Genomic DNA, 22984 nt, shown 5'->3' with positions numbered 1-22984 from the left:
CAAGACAGAACTAGATACTACATTTCCCGGCATGTATTAAATGGTAGCTTCCGGCGCCATGCTTTTCCCAGAATTCCTTGTTTACTTCCGGGTTTATTAATACAGAAGGGAGAACGTGAGTAGGTCAGGGTTTCGATCGAGGGGTTTGGGGTCTCGTTTCACTCTCCATCTCCTGGGACGAGGATACCGTCGATAACCCGGAAAAGGAGAGACTGCCTTTCAAGAGCTGTCATTTTCGCAGGCCCGGCCAGAAAAGGGAGGTCGGGCTTCTTACAGGGCTTGAGACCCAGCCCCCCCAACCAGCTCCCAGCAGGCTTTCGTCCCCGCCATGGCTGAGTTGATCCAAAAGAAGCTGCAGGGAGAAGTGGAGAAATATCAACAGCTACAAAAAGGTAAGGAAGCAGGTTCGGTGTGGCCTCGCCCCAATGCATACACAACCCAGCCATACCAATAAGATTTACCGCTCCATTCGGGCTATGGCGTGCAGGCGCTTCCCCGCCTTAATTTTCTGCCCTACCATTGACCCCATCCTTGTCTAATTATTACATCCATTTTCTTCTGAAAGGGTTGTGGTAGTCAGCAGCATGTTTGATGTCTCTAATCGTGTCTTTCCTCCCTCCCACCCCCCAGATTTGAGTAAATCCATGTCAGGGAGGCAGAAGCTTGAGGCACAACTAACAGAAAATAATATCGTAAAAGAGGTGAGGGACTGGGATTTACGGGCTAAGAAGAGACTTGTATTGGCAGTGGTTCTGATGATATATTTTCCACCCCTTCATTAGGAACTGGCCCTGCTGGATGGGTCCAACGTGGTCTTTAAACTTCTGGGTCCTGTGCTGGTCAAACAGGAGCTGGGGGAAGCTCGGGCCACAGTGGGGAAGAGACTGGACTATATAACAGCTGAAATGTAAGTCTTTGTTCTACCACCCTGTGCCACAACTGACACTGTTGGAGTATAAATGTTGAGGGACCTGTGTAGAGTGGCTCTCCATCATATTCCTCAGTTATACAGTTCTCCCAGCTCCTTCCTCTTTGGTCCCCTTCTCTGTCCCTTAGATCTCAACTTTTCCAACAATTTCTTTCTTTCTTCAGTACCCTCTCAAAATGGTAAGTCCCACTAATTTTTCCTTTTCTGCTTGTTTCTCTTGCATTTCATCAGTAAGCGATACGAATCCCAGCTACGAGACCTTGAGCGACAGTCTGAGCAACAGAGGGAGACCCTTGCTCAGCTACAACAGGAGTTTCAACGGGCTCAGGCAGCAAAGGCAGGGGCTCCTGGAAAGGCCTGACCCCATGGCTGGGGGAAAGGGGATGGGAGGGAATGAGGCAGCTCTAGGGTCTATAGTATTGTAGCTAATAAAATGTAAAAATACTTGACTCTGTTTTTGACCATCCCTTTCTGTCATAATTGTCTCCAACCTTTCCCAGCCCTTTCACCTTATACATACACCTTCTGCCTTACTCCCTTAGGTCCAGATTCTTTTTTTTTTTTTTTTTTTTTTTTAAGAGAGAGTGAGAGAGGGGAGAGAGAGAGAGAGAATTTTTGATATTTATTTTTTAGTTCTCGGCGGACACAACATCTTTGTTGGTATGTGGTGCTGGGATCGAACCCGGGCCGCACGCTTGAGCCACATCCCCAGCCCAGGTCCAGATTCTTGATACTGGAATCTGACAGAGTGAGCCTTCTTTTCTTGAAACTACTCTGAAATGTTTCAAACCTGCTTGCCTGTGTATACAACCATTTACTTTCCTTTATTTTGGCTAGCTTGACCCTTTAAGAAGCCTGAGAAGGATATACATGATATAGCATATTTGGGGGATCAGTTTAATTGAAGAAACTCACATTTTTCTCATCTGGGACCCCAGGACAAAAATGTGTTTAGCCTCCTTGCTATTAATACTTGTCAGCCTCCAAACGGCCCTGGTATCTCTTTTAGTTCTTTTTAGCCTCTTAAAGTTTATCTGAATGTAGCTTAAATTTATTTAAATCTCCTGCAAGTTTGTGTTATCTACAAACTGTTGTTCTTTGATTTGTCCTAAACTTGTTTCTTAACAAATTTGCCCCCAGTAGTTCTCCATACTGATCACTTTGTTTTTGTGGTACTGGGGATTGAACCCAGGGCCTTGCACATGCCAGGCAAGCACTCTACCACTGAGATACGACCCCAGCCCCTTTATACAGATCACTTTAATTTGGTGTCTACCTCTTGATAAGGCCTGACCAGTGAAGAGAAGAATTTTAAGAGTAAATAAAGGAATAAGGGGTGGAGAAGTTCCTGAAGGGAAACAAATCATTCTAAGGAAACCATTTCCACCAATACCTTACTTGCAGCTTTTCATGGGAGAAAACATTGTGTACATCTTCATCAAATTCCCCACCCCCACTACCAGTAGCCAGTTCATATGCACCGCAAGGACGGGGGAGTAAAATTCAGGTAGTGTTTTGGTTTATTATCTTAGTGTTGTCACAGTGACAGGAAGCCCCACAGTGGGAAAAGGAATTCCCACTAGAACCTACTTCTTGCCTTCCCCTCTGCCCTGGGGCTCAGAGCCTGTAGGCCTTTCCTTGGCCTTTCACATGCAAGGATGTGGCAGGAATCAGAAACTGGTGCTCTTTTCTGTGTGCCGTATTCTTGAGAGGTGAGGAGCTGTATACAGGTATCTGACTTGGTTACAAGATTACCAGCTCCCACATGGCTGAATTTCTCTGCTGCCTGATAAATGAGTGGCACTTCACTGCCCCAGGGTGGCTAGCCACCTTTCAGAATTTGTCCCAATGTGATGTAACTGACACCATTCAGGATGGCTACCCACATCTGGTTTGAACACCATGACCTCTGTAAGCCAATAGGGCTTCTTCCTCAGAATAGTGCCCGTGCAATCTTCCTCCCTGTGGCCTTGATCCTGGGAAAAGAGCCCCCTCCACCCTCACTTGGGGGAGTTCCTGAGGCAGAGGGGCCACTGGCAGAACCCGGTGTGGCAGTGGAGGGCTTTCGCCGCTGTCGGAGGAGGAAATCATGAGATGCTCCATCCATAGCATAGAAGACATTAGCTGAAGGTGGAATGGTCAGCTCTGTAGATCAGAGGTGGGTGTCAACATAAATAGTCATCCCCTCCAACAACCACCCAGTTGTTGAAGCATTCTACTGATGGGTACCAGTCCCCCCATAAGTCTCTTTTCCCTCCTGGCCTCTGACCTCGCTCCCCTGGTAGCAGCTGTACCAGCTCAAACTCTGAAGCCACTGCAGAATCACGATTGTTTTTCTTGAGAACACGACTGATGACACTTGGAGCCTTGTCCTGGCTTGTCACCTAGCAGGACAGGAGACCAAAAGAGCAATAAATCAACTATAATGATCCATTTCCCATCCTACCAACCTACTATCTTTCAACCTCCTACCCAACAACAAAAAAAACAGGTTTACCTGTGTCTAACACTTTAAAAATTAATAGGAAACCCAATATGGTGGTTCCCTGTACCCTAAAAACAAGCTCAAATGGTGTCCCATGAGATAGGGCTATTTCCCTGTGGGGTAATTGCTGTTGGTTCTGAAGTCTAAATGACTTTCAGAAGTTCAAGGTAATGCATAGTAGCCTTCAAAATAAACCAAACTGCTAAAACTAAAGGACAAAATTAAAACTACATTCAAATCGATTTAGCTCCCCAAATTTAAGACAACATTTTTGGTTCAACAAAGCACCATCCTTTACCCCCCAGCCCCAGCCCCAGGCTTCCTCACCAAGATGCTCTTGTAGACACTGCCATCTTCCCCCAGTTCCATCTGGACTCGGATGATTCGGCAATCAGAGGCCCCTGGACAAGATCCCCCTCCCCCATATCCAGTTCCCCTGGAGGCTCCTTCTCCTGTACTCCCACTCAATGGGGACCCACAGGAGGCTGAGCGGCGGTGGCCTCGAGAGGGCCTAGGAGAGGAGGCTGGGGGCGAGAGGTGGCTGGGGTCAGCTGGACTATGCAGGGAGGGACTGCTTTCCAGGGCAGAATCCAGAGATGAGACAGATGGCCACTTCATATGCTAAGACAAATGACATGGAAGACTAGCATGAAGACAGGGAAGTTAAGGAAAACACATTTACAGAGTCAGGGTCAGTGTGAAAACCAGAAGTCAAGAGCAGAACTCACCTGGGCTATTCGGGTCAGCAAAGGGGCAGGTGTTCCAGGAACTTCATCTCCCCCTACACCGGGCCGGTCCCAGGATACAAGTGGGGTGGGGCCCCCAACAGAGCCCAGAACCCTACAGTGGCAGGAAATTGGGAGGATCAGAGAAGAATGACAAGTTCCCAAGGAACCACCCCCCAGCTGCTGACTCCCTCACTCTGTCCACTGCGAGATGACTAGTGTTGGCCGAAGCACCCGTGGGGCAGGATGATCACTGGTACCAGGTGGTTCCACCTCACAGGACACATGATGACTGGGGAAGGGAACAAAGGGTAGAGGTCAGGATGTGAAACCAAGCCCCTGTACCTAGACAGAACTCCCAACCTCATCCAGCCAGTCACCTCTGAGCCTCAGTCAGTGGCTGGAGCCCCTGGAGCCACTGTTGGATATCAGGGTCAGGTCGAAGGTCATAGCCACGACATTCATTCTGGAGCCGTTGCAACTCAGAAAGGACAGCAAACTCCTGGGAAGGAGTCCTCAACTGCAGGAGCCAAAACTCTCAGGGACCCCCAATTTCCCCCCTCATTCTCTTCTTGGGACACAGATAAAGATGTCCAACATCCAGCCCACGCATTCCTCTCACCTTCCTACGCTTGTCAAAATTGATGTAACCATTCTGCAAGGACAATGGGATAAGAGTAAAAGTCTTAACCCTGCCTTCCAAGCAACAGAGAGAATGTTCCCTCTCCTAAACACCACACCACCACATCCAACCCATAAACACTACACTCCGCTGGCCTCTTTGACTCTTCCATCCTTCCTGTCCCACTTCCTTATCTCTCTCATGCCCTAAGCACTCCATTTAACCCTTTAAGTTAATAACTCAGGTAAAAAACGTGTCTACTTTACAGATGAGAAAATGGGGCTCAGAAAGGACAAGGAACTTGCTCAAGGTATCTGTTGTTGTTTTCTCAGTGCTGGGGATCAAACTCAGAGCCTAGTGCATGCTAGGCAGGTAAGCTCCTACTGAGCTACTCCCCAGTCCTCAGTACTTGTTTAATTAACAAATTCTATATACCAACATTTCAAGCATGCTATAAGTACCTAACAAATATGAATCCATTTAACTCATAAATAATAGATTGATATAGATATTGCCACTAGTTTCCCATTTACAGATAACAAAATCGTGAAGCATCTTGTCACAGAAACAGAACCAGAGCCCAGCAACCTGGCTCCAGAACCCTGGGCTCAGCTGCTTAGGCCTCCCAGCTCCTTTTGGAGGGAGGTCTACCTGACTGTAAGGCCCCTTGTTACATCATTACAGTGCAAACACAAACCACTGACCTCCAGCTCATCCTTGGAGGCTGCATCCAGCATCACGAGGTCCTTCAGGAAGGTACCAAGGTATGGGACCACACCCTGAAGTTAGACGTCAGGATCAGAGGCCCTGTCTCTGGCCTAAGGATCCTATATCCCTCCATACTTTCCCTCCTCATTGCCTCTGAGAACAACTTTTTATTCTCCTCAATCACCTATGGTTCCCCTTCCCACCCCTCAGACTTCTCCCTATGAAGGCACTCCATACCTCTCCCCAACCCTCTGCTAATCACTCACCCCACCCCGGGAACCAGACCTCGGGGACTTCTTGGAGTGTGGCTCCAGAGGGGGCTGCAGTTTCACCTCCTGGTGGTGACAAAACAAGGAGATATGTGGCAAGTAGGCACAAGAAAGTTTGGGTATGCCAGATAATAGGGCCTCACCTGCAGGAGGAGCTCCCTGCTCTGGGAATAATTGTCCTCCTCAGAGAAAATCTGGCAGAGGCTAGAAAAGACTCGGAGGCTGTCCCTGGGGGAAGGAGAACAAAGGCCCTGAGGACAGGCCTGTCTTAGTCACCCTGTCTTCCCACCCTCAGTCCAGCTCGTTGGCCTCCCCACCTGGCTGCTTCTCCCCAGGCTGCCCGAAGCCTATGGATGGGGCTGGACTGCAGGGCTGACACAACAGCATAAACTGAAGAGAAGTTTCGGAGAAGTCGGCACTCCTGTGGGAGTCCAAGAGGAAAGCCAAGGCTGTGGGACCCCTCTCCACACCATGGTCCCCAACAGGACAATCCTTACTTACGTCTGCCACACGGATCCACTTCTCTAGGAGCCGGGCCCTCTGGGGAGGTCGAAGTGGGCGTATGGTCACCTCCCCAGGTCCCTCTCCTGTTGAGGTGGCCCCCAGGACAGAGCTAACCACAGCCCCTGCCACCTTGTTGAATTGTGTGACAGTTGCTCGGACAGATGGGCAGAGATGGGAATGTCCTGGCCGGTCTCTGTGACCCCACAGGCCCCCCAAGCACTGAGAGGGGACCAGATTGAGAAACAGTTCCTGCAGGGCAGAGGGCAAAGGTTAAAGTTCACAGTCAAGTGAGTTGAGCCTTCCAATACCAGGGATCTGAGGATCTCAGGTGGCCAGGGAACCAGAAGGGTACAGGGTTTGAAAGGGTAACCACCAAGGGAAAAAGTCAAAACAGTAGATGGAGGAGGCTAGGAACTGGATTAGGAATGGGGTGGAAGCAAGGACAAGGATCTGGAGTCAAGGAGAGGTTAGTAAGGGGTCAAGGGACATAGGGATCAAAGGTCAGGGTCTCACCGCATCTAGCAGGGTCAGCTGCTCGGCCAAGTGGTCAGCGAGGAACACCAGGACATCCGTGGGGTCAGCAGGGGGGTCGCCGGGGAGGGCCAGGGGCTTAGGAAGGTCGGGGGCCTGGGGGTCCACCCGGGACCGGAGGTTGCGGAAGAGGTCAGCGCTGCCCCCCCCAACACCCTCCCCAGCTGCATACCCTGTCCGATGCAAGAAGCCCTCAAGCCGGTCAAGCTGACCCTTGACCTCAGAGCCAAAATCCTCAGGGTGAGAGGCCAGCCAGGTTGACAGTACAGAGATGGCTACCCTGGGAGACGGGGAATCAGCCAGGGGTCAGAGGTCCAGCCACAGCTTGGGCAGAGGAGACTGAGGTTGAGAATAGGATCACTCACCCTGTTGTCCTCTCTAGCTCATCAGTAGGATGAGACTCAAGGGCTTCCAGCCTGAGGGGAGAGAACTTATCTGTGCATCTTTCCAACTCCCTCAACCACCTCCGCCCCTGCCCACCCCCTTCATGGCTCTGACTCCTTTGGATGGATGTTCCAGCTTTAGAAAACACCTCCGTGACCTTTGGCTCCTTATGACCCTGACCTGTCAGCCACAAGCCCAAGCAGGGCAGGCGTGGAGGTGAAGGCCCTGTGGGTGGCTAGGAAGGTTGACATGAATGTCATGTCAGCCCCTGATGTCCGGGGATCCAGCAGGTGTCTGACCAGAGCCTCCAGGGTGCCAGCTCGGAGCCGTCGGGAGGACCGTGGTGGAGGTGTGGGGGCCTGGAGGACACAGACAGTTGGTCACTGGCCTTTCCTTCAACACTGCCCCCTAGATATCTGGGGACAATTCCAGACTTAGAAGTTGATCCAGAATCATTTTGATGAGATTCAAAGTGGGCAAAGGACTTAGCCTATGTCACACAGCAGAGTGGTAGGCTCTGGACCTCCAACCCGTACTCTGGTCAGAAAGTCAGCCAGAGGAAAGGGACTGGGACACGAGGGGTCAGAGGTGAGAAGCCAAAGTCATGATCTCACCAAGGGATCAAGAGGCCGATATTGGCGGCTTGTGACAGTAAAGGTGGCACCATCCTCCTCCTCATCCCAGACAGACACAGGGGCCTGGAGGAGCAAGGAAGAGGAAGTCAGATAACTCCATACCATCTCCATTGTCCCTCCCTCTCACCCCAGGCCCTGCTCCTCCCTCTGTACCCCTCACCTGTGATGGAGGGGGACAGTACCAACGAGTGCGAGGGGTGGGGGGGGCTGGTGACCCCAGGTCTCCCCCACGGGGGCCCAGACAGCCCCCCCCCAGCAGCCTCAGGACCCGGTAAAGTCGGGGGGGTTGCAGTGGGGGATTGGATGGAACGCAGAAACCAGGATCCTGGAAATCCCCAATGCCCCTTCCCCCCAGAGCTGAACCCCAGCACAGTAAAAAGCAGGGTACAAAGGGCAGAAGAGGGAAGAGAAACAGGCAGAGAGCCAGAGACCTTGAGAAGCAGAAAAATCAGGCACAGGCACAGCAGCGTGCCCCGCCCTCCCCGCCAAAAACCGGACAAGCCAGAAGAATTAGTCTGTCCCCTTAGGCCCCCTTTCCCCAGGTCTCTCGGGTGGGGCTTCCACTATCCCAGCCCTGAGGACCCCCCCTGAAGGTGGCTGCTCCAATCCCAGTACTGGAAGGAGAAGGGGAAGTGGGAATGATGGTGGGGGAGAGGCTGGTAGACTCAGAGTCACGTGGTCTCAGCCCCTCCCCCTGGCCGGTCCCGAAAAACCAGCCCTGCTAGTCACCCCGCCTTCACCCAGTGTCTGGACCCAGGAGTCCAGGGCTTCTGGGCCTTAAATATAACATCTGGGACTGGAAATGTAGCTCAGTAGTACAGCGCTTGCCTAGCATGCAGAGCCCTGGGTTAGATCCCAAGCACCATCAAAGTGGGGTAAAAATCTAACTTCCTGAAGCTCCAAACCGTGCTTCTAGCCACCACCATTAGTCCCTAGAGAAAACAGATAACCACACTCTACCCAGCTGAGATTGTCCCTCCAGGTCCCAGAACCCAGGCTTCCCGGCCTCTATCTAACATCAAGGGTAGAAGAGGAGGAGAGAGGGAGGGAAGGAGGGAGGGGTCACGAAATCTGAGGGCTCCCTCCCCAATCCCAGAGTCTGAGGAATTGGTTACTGTGGAAACAAACCCCTCCCCTCCAAACAAAAATGAGGAAGACCGGGACCAGGACACAGCTACCCCGGGAGACAAACTCAGGCAGGCAAAGGCAGAGAGGCCCAGAGCCCCGTAGGGACTGCCAGCCAGACGTTCCAGACTGGAACAAGGCAGGTTCCTGCGGGCAGATCCTGAGTCACACTGACAGAGAAGACAGAGACTCCAGGACTCCCCGCTTCAGGAAGACAGATACACAGCAATAGGCGTGAAAATGACTGAGGCAGGGAGGAAGCGCTGTAGGAACCCAGAGACACCGAGAGAAAGGCGGAGAGTCTCCGAAATATGTTTGCCCCTGCTTCCCACCACCCGCGTCTCACCTCTTCTTCTTCCTCCTCCTCTTCCTCCTGCCCCCCGCCCACGGCCCGGCCACCTGGGTCCCCACCCTCTTCGGGATCTCGGCTCCGGAAGCTGCTCAGCACGACTCCCCCGGGGGGGCTCGTGTCCAAAAGCAGCCGCAGGGGCCGCGGGAGCATGGCCAAGTGAAGGAATCAGCGGGGTCGGGCCATGGGGGCGCCTGGGGAGAGACGGGGATGGGGGTGGGGTGGAGTCAGGCGGGCGTGGGGGAGCGGGACAGGGAAAGAATGCGGGTGAGTGTAAAGGTAACCGGATGGGAGTCCTGCAGGAAGGCTGAGGGAGGGAGCAAAATAGGGGTGGAAAACGAGGGCCCTTGGTGCATTTTAGGGATGAGGGGGTCACAAGTACAGGACGGGCAGGGTCATTCGGTGCTCTGGCTCTGACCTGCTCAGTGGGGGCAGCGCGGGTCCCGGGCCGCTGTTCCTGTCGGTCTCCGGCCCTCTACAGAGTCCCTGGACCGAGTCCCCTCCGCGGCTTTTCCGCACCCCCCTACACCCCCCCGCGGGGCTCCCGGGCCCTCCCGCCCTTTCCGCTCCCCCCCGCGTCCGCCCGCTCCGAGAGCAGGAGCCAAAAAGGGAAGGAAGTGAGGACAGGAGCCAGAGCCGCGGACTAGGGGAACGTTGGACGTCCTGGGGCCGAGACGCAGGGGCTCGGGTCCCCACCTCCACTGTCCTCCGCCCCTCCTCTCCAGGATTCTGGAGCTCACATCGCTCCTCACTGAATTGGAATAAAAATTCCAGTCTCCAGCCTCCGGAGGAGGGCAGGAGCAGAATTTGACATTCGTTTCACCAGCAAGAACAAGGCCAACACTATTGCGGAAAGTGCTTTAGCCGGGAAAAGACCCGGTTACTGCACCCCACAAGGTTACACTCCCAGCCCCAACCCACGAGTGCAACGGACCGAATCCACGCCAGGTTTTCTGAGGAGCACTCAGTTCCCGCCCACCCCCTGGGGGCGGGGCAGGAAGCCGCCACATCCGGTTGAGACTCGGCTCTGGGGCCTTTCCGGTCCTCGCGGCTCGTTGGAGGTTCCAGGTAGCGTTTGCTTAAGGCGTCTTTGGAGCCTCTGGGTGTGTGACTCTGCACTGTTGCCACCGGAGATTGGATATCTCCGAGGCGTTTGGGAGACGGGGTAATTGAAAGAGACCAAAGGTGACTGTGCTTGGAAAAGGAAGAGAATGCGACATCCGGTTGGAAGCACTGGAACACTACTTTATTCCCACACTAGACCCGTTCCCCATCCGTCGGGCCGACGACCGTCCAGCCCCTTGTGCTGCGGCTTCCTCGGTTCTAAGTTCAGGAGCTGTTTAATGAGCGCCCTCCAGTGGGCGCCAGTCATACAGCAGAGGACACACAGGCTTGTCACGCTGAGCCACAGGAGCCACAGTCCGGGAGGGTAGACGGGCGTTTAACCACGATTCTCACAATCACTTAACTACAGCTGTGGTGAACCTCACAAGACAGACACGCGACTGTCTGAGGGGAATCACGAGGCAGACCTAAGTCGGGGGCCCAGGGAAGGAGCCAGGCAGAGGGAATCAAGCTGCGGAACACGAGGCTGGTGGGAGGCCTTTGGTTCATCGAAAGAAAGGAATAGCTGTGTGTTAATGAGCATTGAGAGGAGGGCTGGGGAGCACCTGGTAGGACTGGAGAGGTAGGCAGTGTTCGGGCAGGGTGGGGGGACTCACAGGACGGAGCAGGAAGAATGAATTTACCCCAGAGCACTGGTTCTCCAAGGTTGGTTTCTGTCCCAGAGGTCCCCAAGACAATTTCAGTGGGTATTTGAGGTTAAAACTTAACAACTCTATAAAGATGTTATTTGCATTTTTCATTATAATTTTCTAAGAGTGTACATGCGGGGTTTTCCAGAAGCTACATGATATGTATTGACACCATGGCTTTCAAAACTAATAGAATGTGTATTTATGTATTCTCGTGTTTAAAATCTTTCTATTTTAGGTTTTAGTACAATAAATATCAATAGTTATAGCACAGATAACAAAAGCTTTTGAGAGTCTTTGATTTTTGGCCCTGAGGATTGAGCCTAGGGCACTTTACCACTGAGATACATCCCCAGCCTTTTTTATTTTTTATTGAAACTGGGTTTCACTAAGTTGCTTAGGGCCTCACTAAATTGCTGAGGCTCACCTAATTACAGGCATGTGCCAACAGGCCTGACTTTGATAATTTTTAAGAAAGTCCTGATACCAAAAATTTTGAGAACCACTGCCCAAGAGTTTTAAGAAGACAAATGCAATAAGATTTGTCTTAAAAAAAAAAAAAAAAAAATTCCAGCCATCCAGTGTAGGAAGTTTTGAGAGAGTAGGAGCAGGTGATGGGGTACTGTTTGGGAGAGCTGCTACAGTAGCTAGGGCCAGAGATGATGGTAGCTTCCACAGGGTAGTGCTGAGTGCCTTCACTGTGTTTTCTGGAAGAAAATAAGAAGGAAGTGAGGAATTTGGGGGTTTCAGGAGGTGGGGTGAGGTACTTGCCCATGGTCAGTCCAGCAGGTGGGAGAGAGATGGGGCTCACATTTTCTGTCTGCCACTTACTGTACTGAGTGCTTTGTCTCCTGCATTTTCTAACAGATCCTAATCCCCCTAATAGTCATCCAGAGCTCCTCTGTGCAATGTGGTAGCCACCATTTTGTTAGTCAAGGTACCACCAATGTGGAAGCCACATATGGCTACTGAGCATTTGAAATGTGGCTAATGTGAATTGATGTGCTGATAGTTTAAAATCAACTCCAGCTGTGAACACTTAGGTTAGAAAAAAGGCTCTCTCTCCCTCTCTCTATATATTTTTTTTTTCTTTTTGACACTAGTGATTGAATCCAGAGCCACACCCCCAGCCCTATAATTTCTTATATTGTTTATGTCTACATAACAGTATTTTGGATTTGATTAAATAAAGCATCAAATTAATTTTACTTTTTCCTTTTTTGCAATACTGGGAATTGAACCCAGGGCCTATAAACATGCTAGGCAAGCACTCTACCCTGAGCTACACACCCCCTCCCCTTTTTTAAAATTTTATTTCCAGTCAGAGACTTAAGTTGCCCAGGCTGGCCTGGAATTTGTGATCCTCATGCCTCAGCCTCCCTAGTACAGATGTGCACCACCACAATCAACTTCTTTTCACTTTTTTAATATGATTACTAGATTATTCAAATTTTCATATGTGGCTTACATTATATTTCTATTGGACAGCACTGCCTAAGTAATTTTTTTAAATCAAGACATCCAAGGAAACAGATGCAGTTTAAGCATGTTCAAGGGGCCCTACAGTTAGAATGTAGGGCAAGTCTCTGTGAATTCCAAGTCTGATTCTGCCCACCACAGCAGCAGCCTCCCTCCATGGGTGATGAGTTGGGAAGAGAGGGATTAAATAAGGGGAAGAAGATAAGAGGAAATGGAGCACTGTTTACCTTCTCCTTGGAATCCTTATGAATGATCAGGTAGGCAGCTGTGGAGAAAAATTAAGAGGGGTTGGGATGTGGGAATATAGAGGGGGAGGGCAGAGGAATGGTGTCTAGCTCCTGTCCTTCCCATGGTAGGGATAGTGTCACACTCACCGACCCAGCCCAGCACCTTGAAGAGTCCCAGGAGGAGGAAGGCAGACAGGAAGAGCCCTATGCCATCCTCAAGGGAGGGCCCAGAGAAACCTGGCAGATGGAAAAGAGAGTGAACTTCGTGTCTTCCGAGGCATCACCTGGGCTCCACAGTGCCCCTAGGTCTTACCTGCCACCTCCACAGTGACCTCAGCACTGCGCCCTGAGGCGGGCAGGCTGGAGTGGTGGACACGACAGATGTACCGAGCCCCATGCTGCTCAGCAGTGATTGGAGGCAGCTGTAGGTGTCCGGAGAGACTGACAGAGCCATCTGAATGGTGGCGCAGAGAGGAGAGCCACCTCTGCCCCTCAGCCTTCTGAGATCCACTCTCTGAGCCACCCCGGAGCTCCCACTCTACCTCCAGGCCCTCAGAAGGGTAGAAGTGGGACACAAGGCACAGCAACTCTGGAGGTGCCTCCCCTGGGGCAGCCCAAACAAGGGGTGCTGGTGACAGGGACACTTTGGGGGGCTCTGGGGAAAGAGAAGGAAATGAACATGAGAAGTCAGTCCACAATGTCTTACCTCAGCTTACTCTCCAGCTTCCCCCAAAATGACAAGGGGTATTCTCCAAGAATGGGGAACACACTGTCCCCATGAGTGCTTCACAGGAATCTCCAAGCCAAAGTCCATCAGATCCCCAGGGACTCTCCACCCCACACTACTGCTTCTCTGATTCCCAGGGCCCCTCTTTTTCATCACCCCTCCCTCTGTCATTGTATCCTCCTAACCCCAGTGGCCACCCTCTACCCCCAGAGACATCTGGCCCTACTCACTGTGCATAGTAAGCTCCAGGGAGACCTGTCCTTGCAGGTATGGCAGGTGTACAGTGGCCAGATAGGTGCCCTCCTGAAAGGGTCGCACAGCAGGCAGCCAGAAGGTCCCATTCCCAGTCCATGGGCCCCATGGGTCATCATCATCCCAAGCAGCAAACGCCACTGCTCCTTCTCGGGCTGCTGGCATCTGCCCACCCAGCCCAGGAGTTGCAGCCAGGAGCAGGTGCCCCTTACCCAGGTGCTGTCGTCGCCACTCCAGCCCAAAGGGAGGGGGACTTGGGGCCAGAGATGCAGTAGCCTCGAGGGTTGGGGGCATGTAGGCGAAGCTCAAGTCCAATATAGCATCTTGTCCCAGTCGGATTCGGGGGGCAGGGGTGTGGGTGAGGACAGTCAGCACCACTGGGGAAGACAGCGTGAGAGGGGAGGGGAGGAGATATGAGAGAAAAGCAAATTGCCAAAAATAATATGTCATGTGCTATTCTCATCACAATCTCATACCTGTTTACAACTCAGGTACTTTACAACATACATTTGGACAATTACAATAGCCTCTTCTCTGGTCTCTCAATTGTCATTCTCTCCTTCAACCCCTACTTTACCCTGTAATCAAACAGTGTGGCTACATGTCTGCTCAGGTCACTTGCCTGATTAAAAATTCCAACTGCCAACTGGTGCAGTGGTGCTCTCCTATAATCACAGCAACTTGGGAGGCTGAGGCAGGAGGATTGCAAGTTCCAGGCCAGCCTGGGCAACTTAGCAAGTCCTGTCTCAAGAAATAAAACGGGCAGGGAAAGTAACTCAGTGTTGGAGTGCCTCTAGGTTCAATCCCCAGTACCACCACCTCCCCCCAAAAAAATCCCAACTGCCACCTAGACATGTTGACACACACCTATTGTCCCAGCTACTCAGGAGGCTAAGGCAGGAGGATTAATTGAACCCAGGAGTTCAAGGGCAGCCTAGACAATCTATTAAGACACTGACTCAAAAAAGAAACAAAAACCCCTCAAAATCCCAGTTACCAAGGAAGTCAGTAGCTAAAGGTACGCAGGCTAGAGCTACATAACCTGGGTTCAATTTTGAACCCTTCTTTTTATAAGCTATATTCCTTGGTTAAGTTACCTAATTACTCTCAGATTTCTTCATTTGCAACATGGCAATAATACTAACACACCCAGGCTGGGGTTCTGGCTCAGCAGTAGAGTGCTCGCCTAGCACGTGTGAGGCCCTGAGTTCCATCCTCAGCACCACATAAGAGTAAATAAATAAATAAAATAAGGGTATTGTGTCCAACTACAACTAAAAAAGAATTTTTTTTTAATATTTATTTATTAATTTTCAGTGGACGCAACATCTTTATTTTTATGTGATGCTGATGATAGAACCCAGCGCCCTGCGAATGCCAGGTGAGCGCACTACAGCTTGAGCCACATCCCCAGCCCAAAAAAGAAATATTAAAAAAATACTAACACACCCATGTCCTATGACTTTTGAAGAAATAAATAAGATTATGCATATAGGGCTGGGGATGTGGCTCAAGCGGTAGCGCGCTGGCCTGGCATGCGTGCGGCCCGGGTTTGATCCTCAGCACCACATACAAACAAAGATGTTGTGTCCGCCAAATACTAAAAAATAAATATCAAAATTTTCTCTCTCTCTCTCTCTCTCTCTCTCTCTCTCTCTCTCTCTCTCTCTCTCTCTCTCTAAAAAAAATTTAAAAAAATATTATGCATATAAAGTATTTAGAACAGGGCCTAGCATATAGAAGATACTCCACAAATGTTAGCAGTTACTAATTTCACTACCTTCATCATCATCATGGACTTCCTAGATACATCACTTAACCTATATTTTCCTCACTAGTCCCATGAGCCAATTCTTAATATATTTTGTGACAATCAAAGAAAAGAACAGGCTTTGGGGGATAAATGACTCCTCCGCAAAAACAAAAACAACTTCTTATGGTCCACTAACGTCTACAGAATACAACGCAGCCTTCAGGTATTTGAAAACTCAATCCCCAAACGACCTTTCCAGACTGCTTCACATCCTGAAAACTAGTCACATTAGAATCCCTTTCTTTGCTTATACTTCCAGCAGCTAAGGAGGCTGTGGCAGGAGGTTCACAAGTTCAAAGTCAGTCTAAGCAATTTATTGAGGCCCTAAACAACTTAGTGAGACCCTGTCTGAAAATAGAAAATAAAAAGGGATGGGGATGTGACTCAGTGGTTAATGTCCCTGGGTTCAATCCTTGGTACAAAAAAAAAAAAAAAGCCTTTCTTGTGACTAAATTTTAATTGTTGGCCATCTTTTTGCTTTGGTTATGAGGTTCTACAGTTTCTAATGTCTTTTGTTTTATTTTGTGGTGCTGGGGATCCAACTATCCAACTCAGGGACTCAAGCATGCTAGGCAAGTGTCCTATATTGAGCTACATCTCTAGTCAGTATTTCCTCTATTTCTTCAGACATCTAAATACCACTTCATGTCCTTCAAGGCCAGTTCCACTGCTACTTCTTCCCAGAAATGTCTAGGTCCTTGATGTAGAAGTAACTTTTCTTTTCTTATCATGTTTTGGGGTGCTGGGGGTTGCACCCATAAGCACTCTACCACTGAACTATATCCCCAGCCCTTTCTATATTTGATTTTGAGACAGAGTCTCTGCTAAGTTGCCTAGGCTGGCCTCGAACTTGGGATCCTTCTGCCTCAATCTCCCAATGACACTGGGATTACAGGTATGTGCTACTGCTAAAAATTTTTGTTTCCTTATTTACTATTATTTCCTATTTGCTATTATTTACTATTTATGTTTATTATTATTATTATTATTATTATTATTATTACTACTACTACTACTACTAGTACTATTTTGGTACTGGGGATGGAATCCAGGGAAATTTAACCACTGAGCCACATTCCCAGCCCTTTTTATTATTTATTTAGAGACAGGGTCTTACTAAGTTGCTTAGGGTCTCACCAAATCGCTGAGGCTAGCTTTGAACATACAATCCTCTTGCCTCAGCCTCCCCAGTCACTGGGATTATAGGTGAGGGCCACCACACTGGGCACTATTTATTTATTTTTGAGGCAAGGTCTTGCTATTTTGTTCAGGATGTCTTGAATTCCTAGGCTTAAGTCATCCTCCTGCTTCAGTCTCCCAAATAGCTGAAATTACAGGTTCAAGCACCACACCTTGGTTATTTATTTTTAATATTAGTTTCTGAGGCTTATGAAGTTAAACTTTCCTGAAAAGTTTAGTTAAAGAGAGAGAGAGAGAGAGAGAGAGAGAGAGAGACTGACTTGGAGCCAGAGATGCAGTGGCCTCAAGGGTGGGGAGCATGTGGGCAAAGTTCAAGTCCAACATAGCATCTTGTCTCAGTCAATTGTTTAGTTAAAAAAAAAAGTGCAATTTTACTTAATCCTGATTTAAAAAAATAAATAAAAGCAATTCAAAAGTATGTTTCTGGATTTTTCTTAATCCTGATTTAAAAAAAAAAAAGCTATTCAAAAGTAAAACTCAGGATTAGCCAGGTGCAGTGTCTGCATGCCTATAATCCCTGTGGCTCAGGAGGCTGAGACAGGAGGATCACGAATTCAAAGCCAGCTTCAGCAATTTAGCAAGGTCCTAAGCAACTCAGTGAGACCCTGTCTCTAAATAAAATACAAAAAAGGGCTGGGGATGTGGCTCAATGGTTAAGTGCCTTTGTGTTCAATCCCTGGTACAAAAAAAAAAAAAAAGAAAATCAGGATTAATAAATATCTAAAGATTTTACAGTTTAACTCTCAATTTAACAGTGACATTTTTTTTTTTAACTGGGAATTGAACCCAGGGGTATTCTGCCATCCTCCTGCCTCAATCCTCCAGTATAGCTGGTTTTACAGGTATGCCCCACCATGCCCTGCAATAGTGATCTTTAATAAGCACTATGGAAAGCAATTTTAGACCTGCGTCCTTCAAATTGTACTCTGTAGGAATACAGAAGTAAACCCAGCCAGGCTTGGTGGTCTGGTCCTGTATTCCCAGCTATACCAAAGACTGAGCCAGAAAGATCCAAAGTTCCAAACCAACCTGAACAAATTAGTGAGTCGCTAAAAAAGGACTGGGAATGTAGCTCTGTAGATCGCCCCCTGGCTTCAATTCCCAGTATAGCAAAAAAAAAAAAAAAAAAAGTGAATAACAACTAATTATCAAATATTACTGAAAAAAAAAAAATCAAAGCTAGCCAGAGGTGGTGACGCCTGCCTGTAATCCCAGCCACTCAGGAGGTGAGGCAGGAGGATCACAAGTTCAAAGCCAGCCTCAGTAACTTAATGAGGCCCTAATCAGTAAGACCCTGTCTCTAAAATACAAAAAAAGGGTGGGGATGTGTCTCAGTGGTTAAGTGCCCCTGGGTTCAATCCCCAGTACCAATAAATAAATAAACAAACAAATCTAAATCTTTAGATCTACCAATTTATAGGAAATATAGAGGAAAGTGGAATAAGATAAATGACACAGGAGGAAAAAATTGGCCAACTTCAGGATGAAGAAAATTCTACAGAACAAGTGACCACTTTTCCCCCCAAAAATCAATAGGTGTTTGTTTTACAGTTCTGAGGATCCAACCCAGAGCATGCTAGGCAAGTACTCTACCACTAAACTACATCCCCAGATCAAGATGATACTAAGGAATTATTACTTGTTTTGTTGGGTATGATAAACATATTGTGATTAAGTTTTCTTAAAACCCTTATTTAATAGAGATGCATTCTGAAGTACTTATGAGTAAAATAATATGGTGCTTGGAATATACCTTCAAACACTTCAAAAAAAAAAAAAGAGGCTGGGTTGTAGCTCAGTGGTTGAGTCTTGCCTAGCACATGTGAGGTACTAAGTTCGATCCTCAGTACCCGTAAAAATAAGTAAATAAAAAGAGGGAGGGTAAGTGAAACAATTTGATAAAATTTTATAACTCTCCAACTGCATAATGGGTAGAAATGGACATAGAGGAGTTCATTCACCATGTTCTCTAATTTTATGGGGAATTTTGTTTGTTTTGCTTTTGTGGTATTAGAGATCAAACCCAAGACCTTGACAAGCACTCTATCACTGAGCTACATACATCCCCAGCCCTTTTGTGTATCTTTAACATTTACACAAAAATATTCTAAAAGAATGGTGAAAATTAGCCAGGCGCAGTTGTGCATGCCTGTAATCCCAGTGACTCCTGAGGCTGAGGCAGAAGGATTGTGAGTTCAAAGCCAGCCTCAGCAATGGCGAGGCACTAAGCAACTCAGTGAGACCCTGTCTCTAAATAAAATATGAAAAAGGGCTGGGAGTGTGGCCCAGTGGTTGAGTGGGCTGAGTTCAATCCTCCCCCCCCCAGTACCAAAAAAACAAAAACAAAAACAAAAAGGTGAGAATTAAATACTATATACCCAAAATATGCCAAAAAAATATATTTGAGGGGCTGGGGATGTGGCTCAAGTGGTAGCGCTTGCCTGGCATGCATGCGGCCCGGGTTCAATCCTCAGCACCACATACAAAGATGTTGTGTCTTCCGATAACTAAAAAATAAATATTAAAATATATATATATATTTGAGGGCTGGAGTGATAGCTCAGTGGAAGCTCTTGCCTAGCACACATGGTCCCTAGCACCACATGACACGAACAAACAAACAACAACAAAAAAACCCAAGAAAGTGTATTTATAATACATAATGTAGTGGTCTACACCTGTAATCTCAGCTACTTGGGAGGCTGAGGCAGGAGGATTACAAGTTTGAGGCCAGCCTGGACAATTTGGTGAGAGTTTCAAAATAGAAAATAAAAAGGACTGGGGATATAAGTTAGTGGTAGAGCACTCCTGAGTTCAATCCTCAGTTTCACATAATTTTTTAAAAAAAGTAAAAATTAATTATCAATGATATCTGACCCTAAAGAGATTCCATTTCTAATGTTACATCATAATAATAGCTTTTATAGTCCCTAATCAATTAGAAATGTTTTTTTTAGGACTGGGGATGTGGCTCAAGTGGTAGCACGCTTGCCTGGCATGCGTGCGGCCCGGGTTCGATCCTCAGCACTACATACAAAGATGTTGTGTCCGCCAAATACTGAAAAATAAATATTAAAGTTCTCTCTCTCTCTCTCTCCCTCTTTCTCACTCTCTCTCACTCTCTCTCACTCTTTCTTAAAAAAAAAAAAAGAAAAGAAAAAATTTTAAAAAAATTAAAAAAAAAAAAAAGAAATGTTTTTTAGAAGGCCATTAGAAATGGGCCTTCAGTGCATTCTAAGCACTGGCACTAAGTACCACAAAGCTACACCCTCAGCCATACACAAGTCACTTTCTTTCTTTCTTTCTTTCTTTTTTCTTTTCTTTTTTTTTTTTTTTTTTTTTTTTTGTGGTGCTGGGGATAGAACCCAAGACCTTATACATGTGAGGCAAGCACTCTACCAACTGAGCCCCACAAGTCACTTTCTACTTTATGTTAGGATTATCTATGAGAAATCTGAGAACCTCTTTGAGGGCACAATCTACACCTGATAACGTTTGTGACCTTAACAGTATTCAGGACCACCCCACATATTGTTGTTGTTTTTTTTTTTTCCAATGCTGGATTTGGAACCCAGGACCTTAAGCATAACAGGCAAGTGTTCTACCACTGAGCTACACACACAGCTCCCATATATTGATTTAATTTTCCTATAAAGGGACCCAGGTTTTGTTGTGTACACACACACACACACACACACACACACTTTGGTACTGAAGATTGAACCCAGGGATGCTCAACCATTGAACCACATCCCCAGCCCTTTTTATTTTTGAGAGGGCCTCACTAAGTTGCTGAGACTGGCCTTGAACTTGTGATCCTCCTGCCTCAGTATCCCAAGCTGCTGTGATTACAGCAGTGCGCCTCAATGCCCTGTGGTTTGGGGATATTTTAGAAGTTTCCAACATAAGTGTTATTTGCAACCTTATCAAAGAACTCCTGAGCCCTTTTTCTTAGTGCTAACAAATATTTATTCAATCAGTGAATAAATTAACACAATGCTTCCCTTGATAGTCACAACTAAAAGGCAGGTGGGAAATGGTATGCACCTTTTACAGGTGGAAGAACAAACTCAGAGAGAAATATTCTCATCACCACCTCATAGTGAAGCCAGCAGCCCTAGGAAATATTCCTCTGTTGAGCACTACTGTCCCCACAAAGAGCAGTTTTCTTCTGCCTCTGCCCAGTGTGGGAGCTGCTGACACAGTAGAGGTTTTTGGAGTCTCAGACAGTAGTGGGGACAGTAGTGCTCAACAGAGGAATATGTGTGATATTCCTATGTGTGATTCTCTACCAGTGATTAAGGGAAAAGGAAGCGGGGAAGGGAAGCAGGAGCTCCATTGCGGCTGACCTATCTATCAGGTTGGGACAAGATTGAGAAGCCAAGGACTCTACCTGTAACTATCTGGCCTCACAGGGAGAAGAAGCAAGAGCTCATAGACATCCAGGTCAGATCTGCTCCAATCCAGACTTAGAAACCCACTGCCCAGCAAGGTGTCAGACGTCTGGACCCTAGGACCGCACTGTACCACGCCATAGGTGGTCTCCCGCCACGTCCCTTTAGCCCACTAGAGCCCACTGTTTGGGGAATCATAGCACATACCAACGTGCCTAAGGGAAGGAAAATGCACTTTAGAGCAACAGCCATTGCTTTGTTGATTGCCTCATTGGGCTTGTGGGAGCGGGTGAGGGTCGAAGATTGGTATTTGAAACAGGGTGTACCGCAAAGCTAGGGGGTAGCCTAACAAAATACAGACCTGAGAGGAGCGGAGAAAAAAAGTTCCAGCTTCTAAACACCTCCCTACTCCATAACCTTACAAATATCCCAAAATTTGATGCCCAGAAACCTCGCCTCTCCAAAGCCCCGCCCTTCAAAGCACCACGAAGTCCAGCCCCCAAACCGCGGTTGGTTTTTATCTTACTGGTTCAGGGCTAGGAGGAGCACTAGAGGCCGATTAATTCTAGCTAAACTATCTCGCTTTACAAAACGGAAACTGAACCCTGAGTGCAGAAATGATTAGCTTAAGACCATACTGCGAGTCCAGGTAATCAGAATGGTTAGAATTTCCCCCTCCATCTCTTATCTCCCCTCCCCAGCTACCTGTTGCCACGGTGATAAGAACAGGCTCCTGATGAGGCTCTGGCTGGAGACGCAAGAGGCTGGAGAGGCTAAGAACCGAGCTGGACATGCTGACGGTCAGCCAAGCCCCGTCCAGGGCCCGCGGGCAGCTCCGCTCCGGGGTCAGGCCGCTGGCCCAATTTGCGGAGGCAGGGAGCGGGATGTATCGGCTTATCTCGCAGTGTGGTGCGGGGACGCCCCGGGGGTACCTCCTGAAGGCAGCCTGCAGGGTGCCCGTGGGGTCTGTGAGATCGGGGAAGAAATGCAGCTGTAGAGTCACTGCCCGGGACTGGAAGGGTACGGTTCAGTAAACTTCAGTTGAACAGTGTACCTCGTAGCGAGAAGCTTTGAGGTAATCCAGACTCGTTTAGATAAGAGGGAGAAACTCAGGCCCGAGGTCAATGCGCGTTCTAAAGAGGAGGGATTTTCGGCAGAGTACACAGAGATGGGGGCGAGTCCCGGAAGACTCACCGTCCACTTTGAGGTAGAGCTTAGGGTCGAGGTCTGGCCGGGGTGGCGGTCCCTCGGGTCCCTGGCGCAGAAGCAGTGCAGCGGGTCTCTTGGCCAGGCCGCCCCCGCCCACATCCTCCACGAACCAACACTCGATCGCAGATGGTCCTGCTGAGACGGTGGTCGCCAGGCCTGGGGGAGCGGGCCGCGGGTGACTGGGCGGCCGATGTCATATGACCCAACCCCCGCCCCCCACACACACAGTGCCGACGCTCGGTGGGGCTTCCTTCTCCGCTTCCCCACCCCTGTTCCTGGGCGAGAAGTCGCGGGGTTCGCTCACCCAAAGTCACAGCAAGGAGCAGGGACAGGGGCTTCATGGCGCTGCGATCTCCTCAGCCCCGAGAAGCCTTCTCTTCCTCCTTTCACTTTCGCTTTCCTTTCCTCCAAAGGACAGCAGGAGGAGCCGAGGAAATCCCCGCTCAGGTTAGGTGAGGACCGTGGAGGTGGATGTATCCCCCACTGGTCAAGCAGGGATATTCCGGTTACTTCCTCTCCAGGTTTCAGTGGACGCCTCAGCCCTGCCACCACCTCCTGGACTACCCAGCATCGCCGGATTTGAGCCCTCCCCAAACCTAAACTCCCCTCTAGGATCTTCCCCGCACCATGCACTTCCCTGAGAACTATTACTCCCGCTTCGCAC

General features: G+C 48.8%; 3 protein-coding genes across 5 annotated transcripts; 1 reads left to right on the top strand and 2 right to left on the bottom strand.

The window, feature by feature from the left end:
* Nucleotides 1-100: 100 nt before the first annotated feature.
* Pfdn6 (prefoldin subunit 6) lies at nucleotides 101-1377 on the top strand. The gene is made up of 4 exons (XM_026383617.2): nucleotides 101-392; nucleotides 631-701; nucleotides 783-907; nucleotides 1160-1377. The coding sequence occupies exons 1-4, from the start codon at nucleotides 329-331 to the stop codon at nucleotides 1287-1289; spliced, it is 390 nt and encodes a 129-aa protein (XP_026239402.1). The 5' UTR covers nucleotides 101-328; the 3' UTR covers nucleotides 1290-1377.
* A 154-nt stretch (nucleotides 1378-1531) lies between these two features.
* On the bottom strand, nucleotides 1532-9798 carry Rgl2 (ral guanine nucleotide dissociation stimulator like 2). 2 transcript variants are annotated; one of them, XM_026383428.2, is made up of 18 exons: nucleotides 9684-9798; nucleotides 9263-9459; nucleotides 7771-7854; nucleotides 7337-7515; nucleotides 7138-7188; nucleotides 6755-7052; nucleotides 6239-6490; nucleotides 6055-6158; nucleotides 5881-5965; nucleotides 5735-5803; nucleotides 5465-5539; nucleotides 4761-4793; nucleotides 4519-4658; nucleotides 4335-4430; nucleotides 4142-4253; nucleotides 3741-4034; nucleotides 3198-3312; nucleotides 1532-3073 (listed from the first exon to the last, which is right to left on the bottom strand). In XM_026383428.2, exons 2-18 carry the CDS (start codon nucleotides 9416-9418, stop codon nucleotides 2862-2864), a joined length of 2355 nt encoding a protein of 784 aa, XP_026239213.2. In that variant the 5' UTR covers nucleotides 9419-9459; nucleotides 9684-9798; the 3' UTR covers nucleotides 1532-2861. The 2 variants fall into 2 exon arrangements, with proteins under 2 accessions (XP_026239213.2, XP_026239214.2); XM_026383429.2 differs by having other exon boundaries at nucleotides 4519-4640.
* Nucleotides 9799-10496: 698 nt separating this feature from the next.
* On the bottom strand, nucleotides 10497-22950 carry Tapbp (TAP binding protein). 2 transcript variants are annotated; one of them, XM_026383556.2, is made up of 8 exons: nucleotides 22625-22950; nucleotides 22306-22476; nucleotides 21817-22077; nucleotides 13683-14081; nucleotides 13039-13380; nucleotides 12873-12962; nucleotides 12726-12763; nucleotides 11625-11726 (listed from the first exon to the last, which is right to left on the bottom strand). In XM_026383556.2, exons 1-8 carry the CDS (start codon nucleotides 22659-22661, stop codon nucleotides 11715-11717), a joined length of 1350 nt encoding a protein of 449 aa, XP_026239341.2. In that variant the 5' UTR covers nucleotides 22662-22950; the 3' UTR covers nucleotides 11625-11714. The 2 variants fall into 2 exon arrangements, with proteins under 2 accessions (XP_077657860.1, XP_026239341.2); XM_077801734.1 differs by lacking the exon at nucleotides 12726-12763 and having other exon boundaries at nucleotides 10497-11726.
* Nucleotides 22951-22984: the final 34 nt, after the last annotated feature.

The sequence above is a fragment of the Urocitellus parryii genome, chromosome 8 (genome assembly GCF_045843805.1).
Source record: "Urocitellus parryii isolate mUroPar1 chromosome 8, mUroPar1.hap1, whole genome shotgun sequence".
Lineage (NCBI taxonomy): Eukaryota > Metazoa > Chordata > Mammalia > Rodentia > Sciuridae > Urocitellus > Urocitellus parryii.
This window is presented reverse-complemented; position numbering and strand designations above follow the sequence as displayed.

Excerpts from the sequence above, each read along its gene's own strand:
- Tapbp (XM_077801734.1), bottom strand. The coding sequence starts at position 22,661 with ATGAAGCCCCTGTCCCTGCTCCTTGCTGTGACTTTGG. Across the intron at positions 22,477-22,624 it reads GCTCCTTGCTGTGACTTTGG|GCCTGGCGACCACCGTCTCA; the intron begins GTGAGCGAACCC and ends CCGCTCCCCCAG. Across the intron at positions 12,963-13,038 it reads GGTCACTGTGGAGGTGGCAG|GTTTCTCTGGGCCCTCCCTT; the intron begins GTAAGACCTAGG and ends TCCATCTGCCAG.
- Pfdn6 (XM_026383617.2), top strand. The coding sequence starts at position 329 with ATGGCTGAGTTGATCCAAAAGAAGCTGCAGGGAGAAGTGGAGAAATAT. Across the intron at positions 393-630 it reads ATATCAACAGCTACAAAAAG|ATTTGAGTAAATCCATGTCA; the intron begins GTAAGGAAGCAG and ends CCCACCCCCCAG. Across the intron at positions 702-782 it reads AAAATAATATCGTAAAAGAG|GAACTGGCCCTGCTGGATGG; the intron begins GTGAGGGACTGG and ends CCCCTTCATTAG.
- Rgl2 (XM_026383428.2), bottom strand. The coding sequence starts at position 9,418 with ATGCTCCCGCGGCCCCTGCGGCTGCTTTTGGACACGAGCCCCCCCGGG. Across the intron at positions 7,516-7,770 it reads ATCGGCCTCTTGATCCCTTG|GCCCCCACACCTCCACCACG; the intron begins GTGAGATCATGA and ends TGTGTCCTCCAG. Across the intron at positions 4,794-5,464 it reads CCTCCAAGGATGAGCTGGAG|AATGGTTACATCAATTTTGA; the intron begins GTCAGTGGTTTG and ends TTGTCCTTGCAG.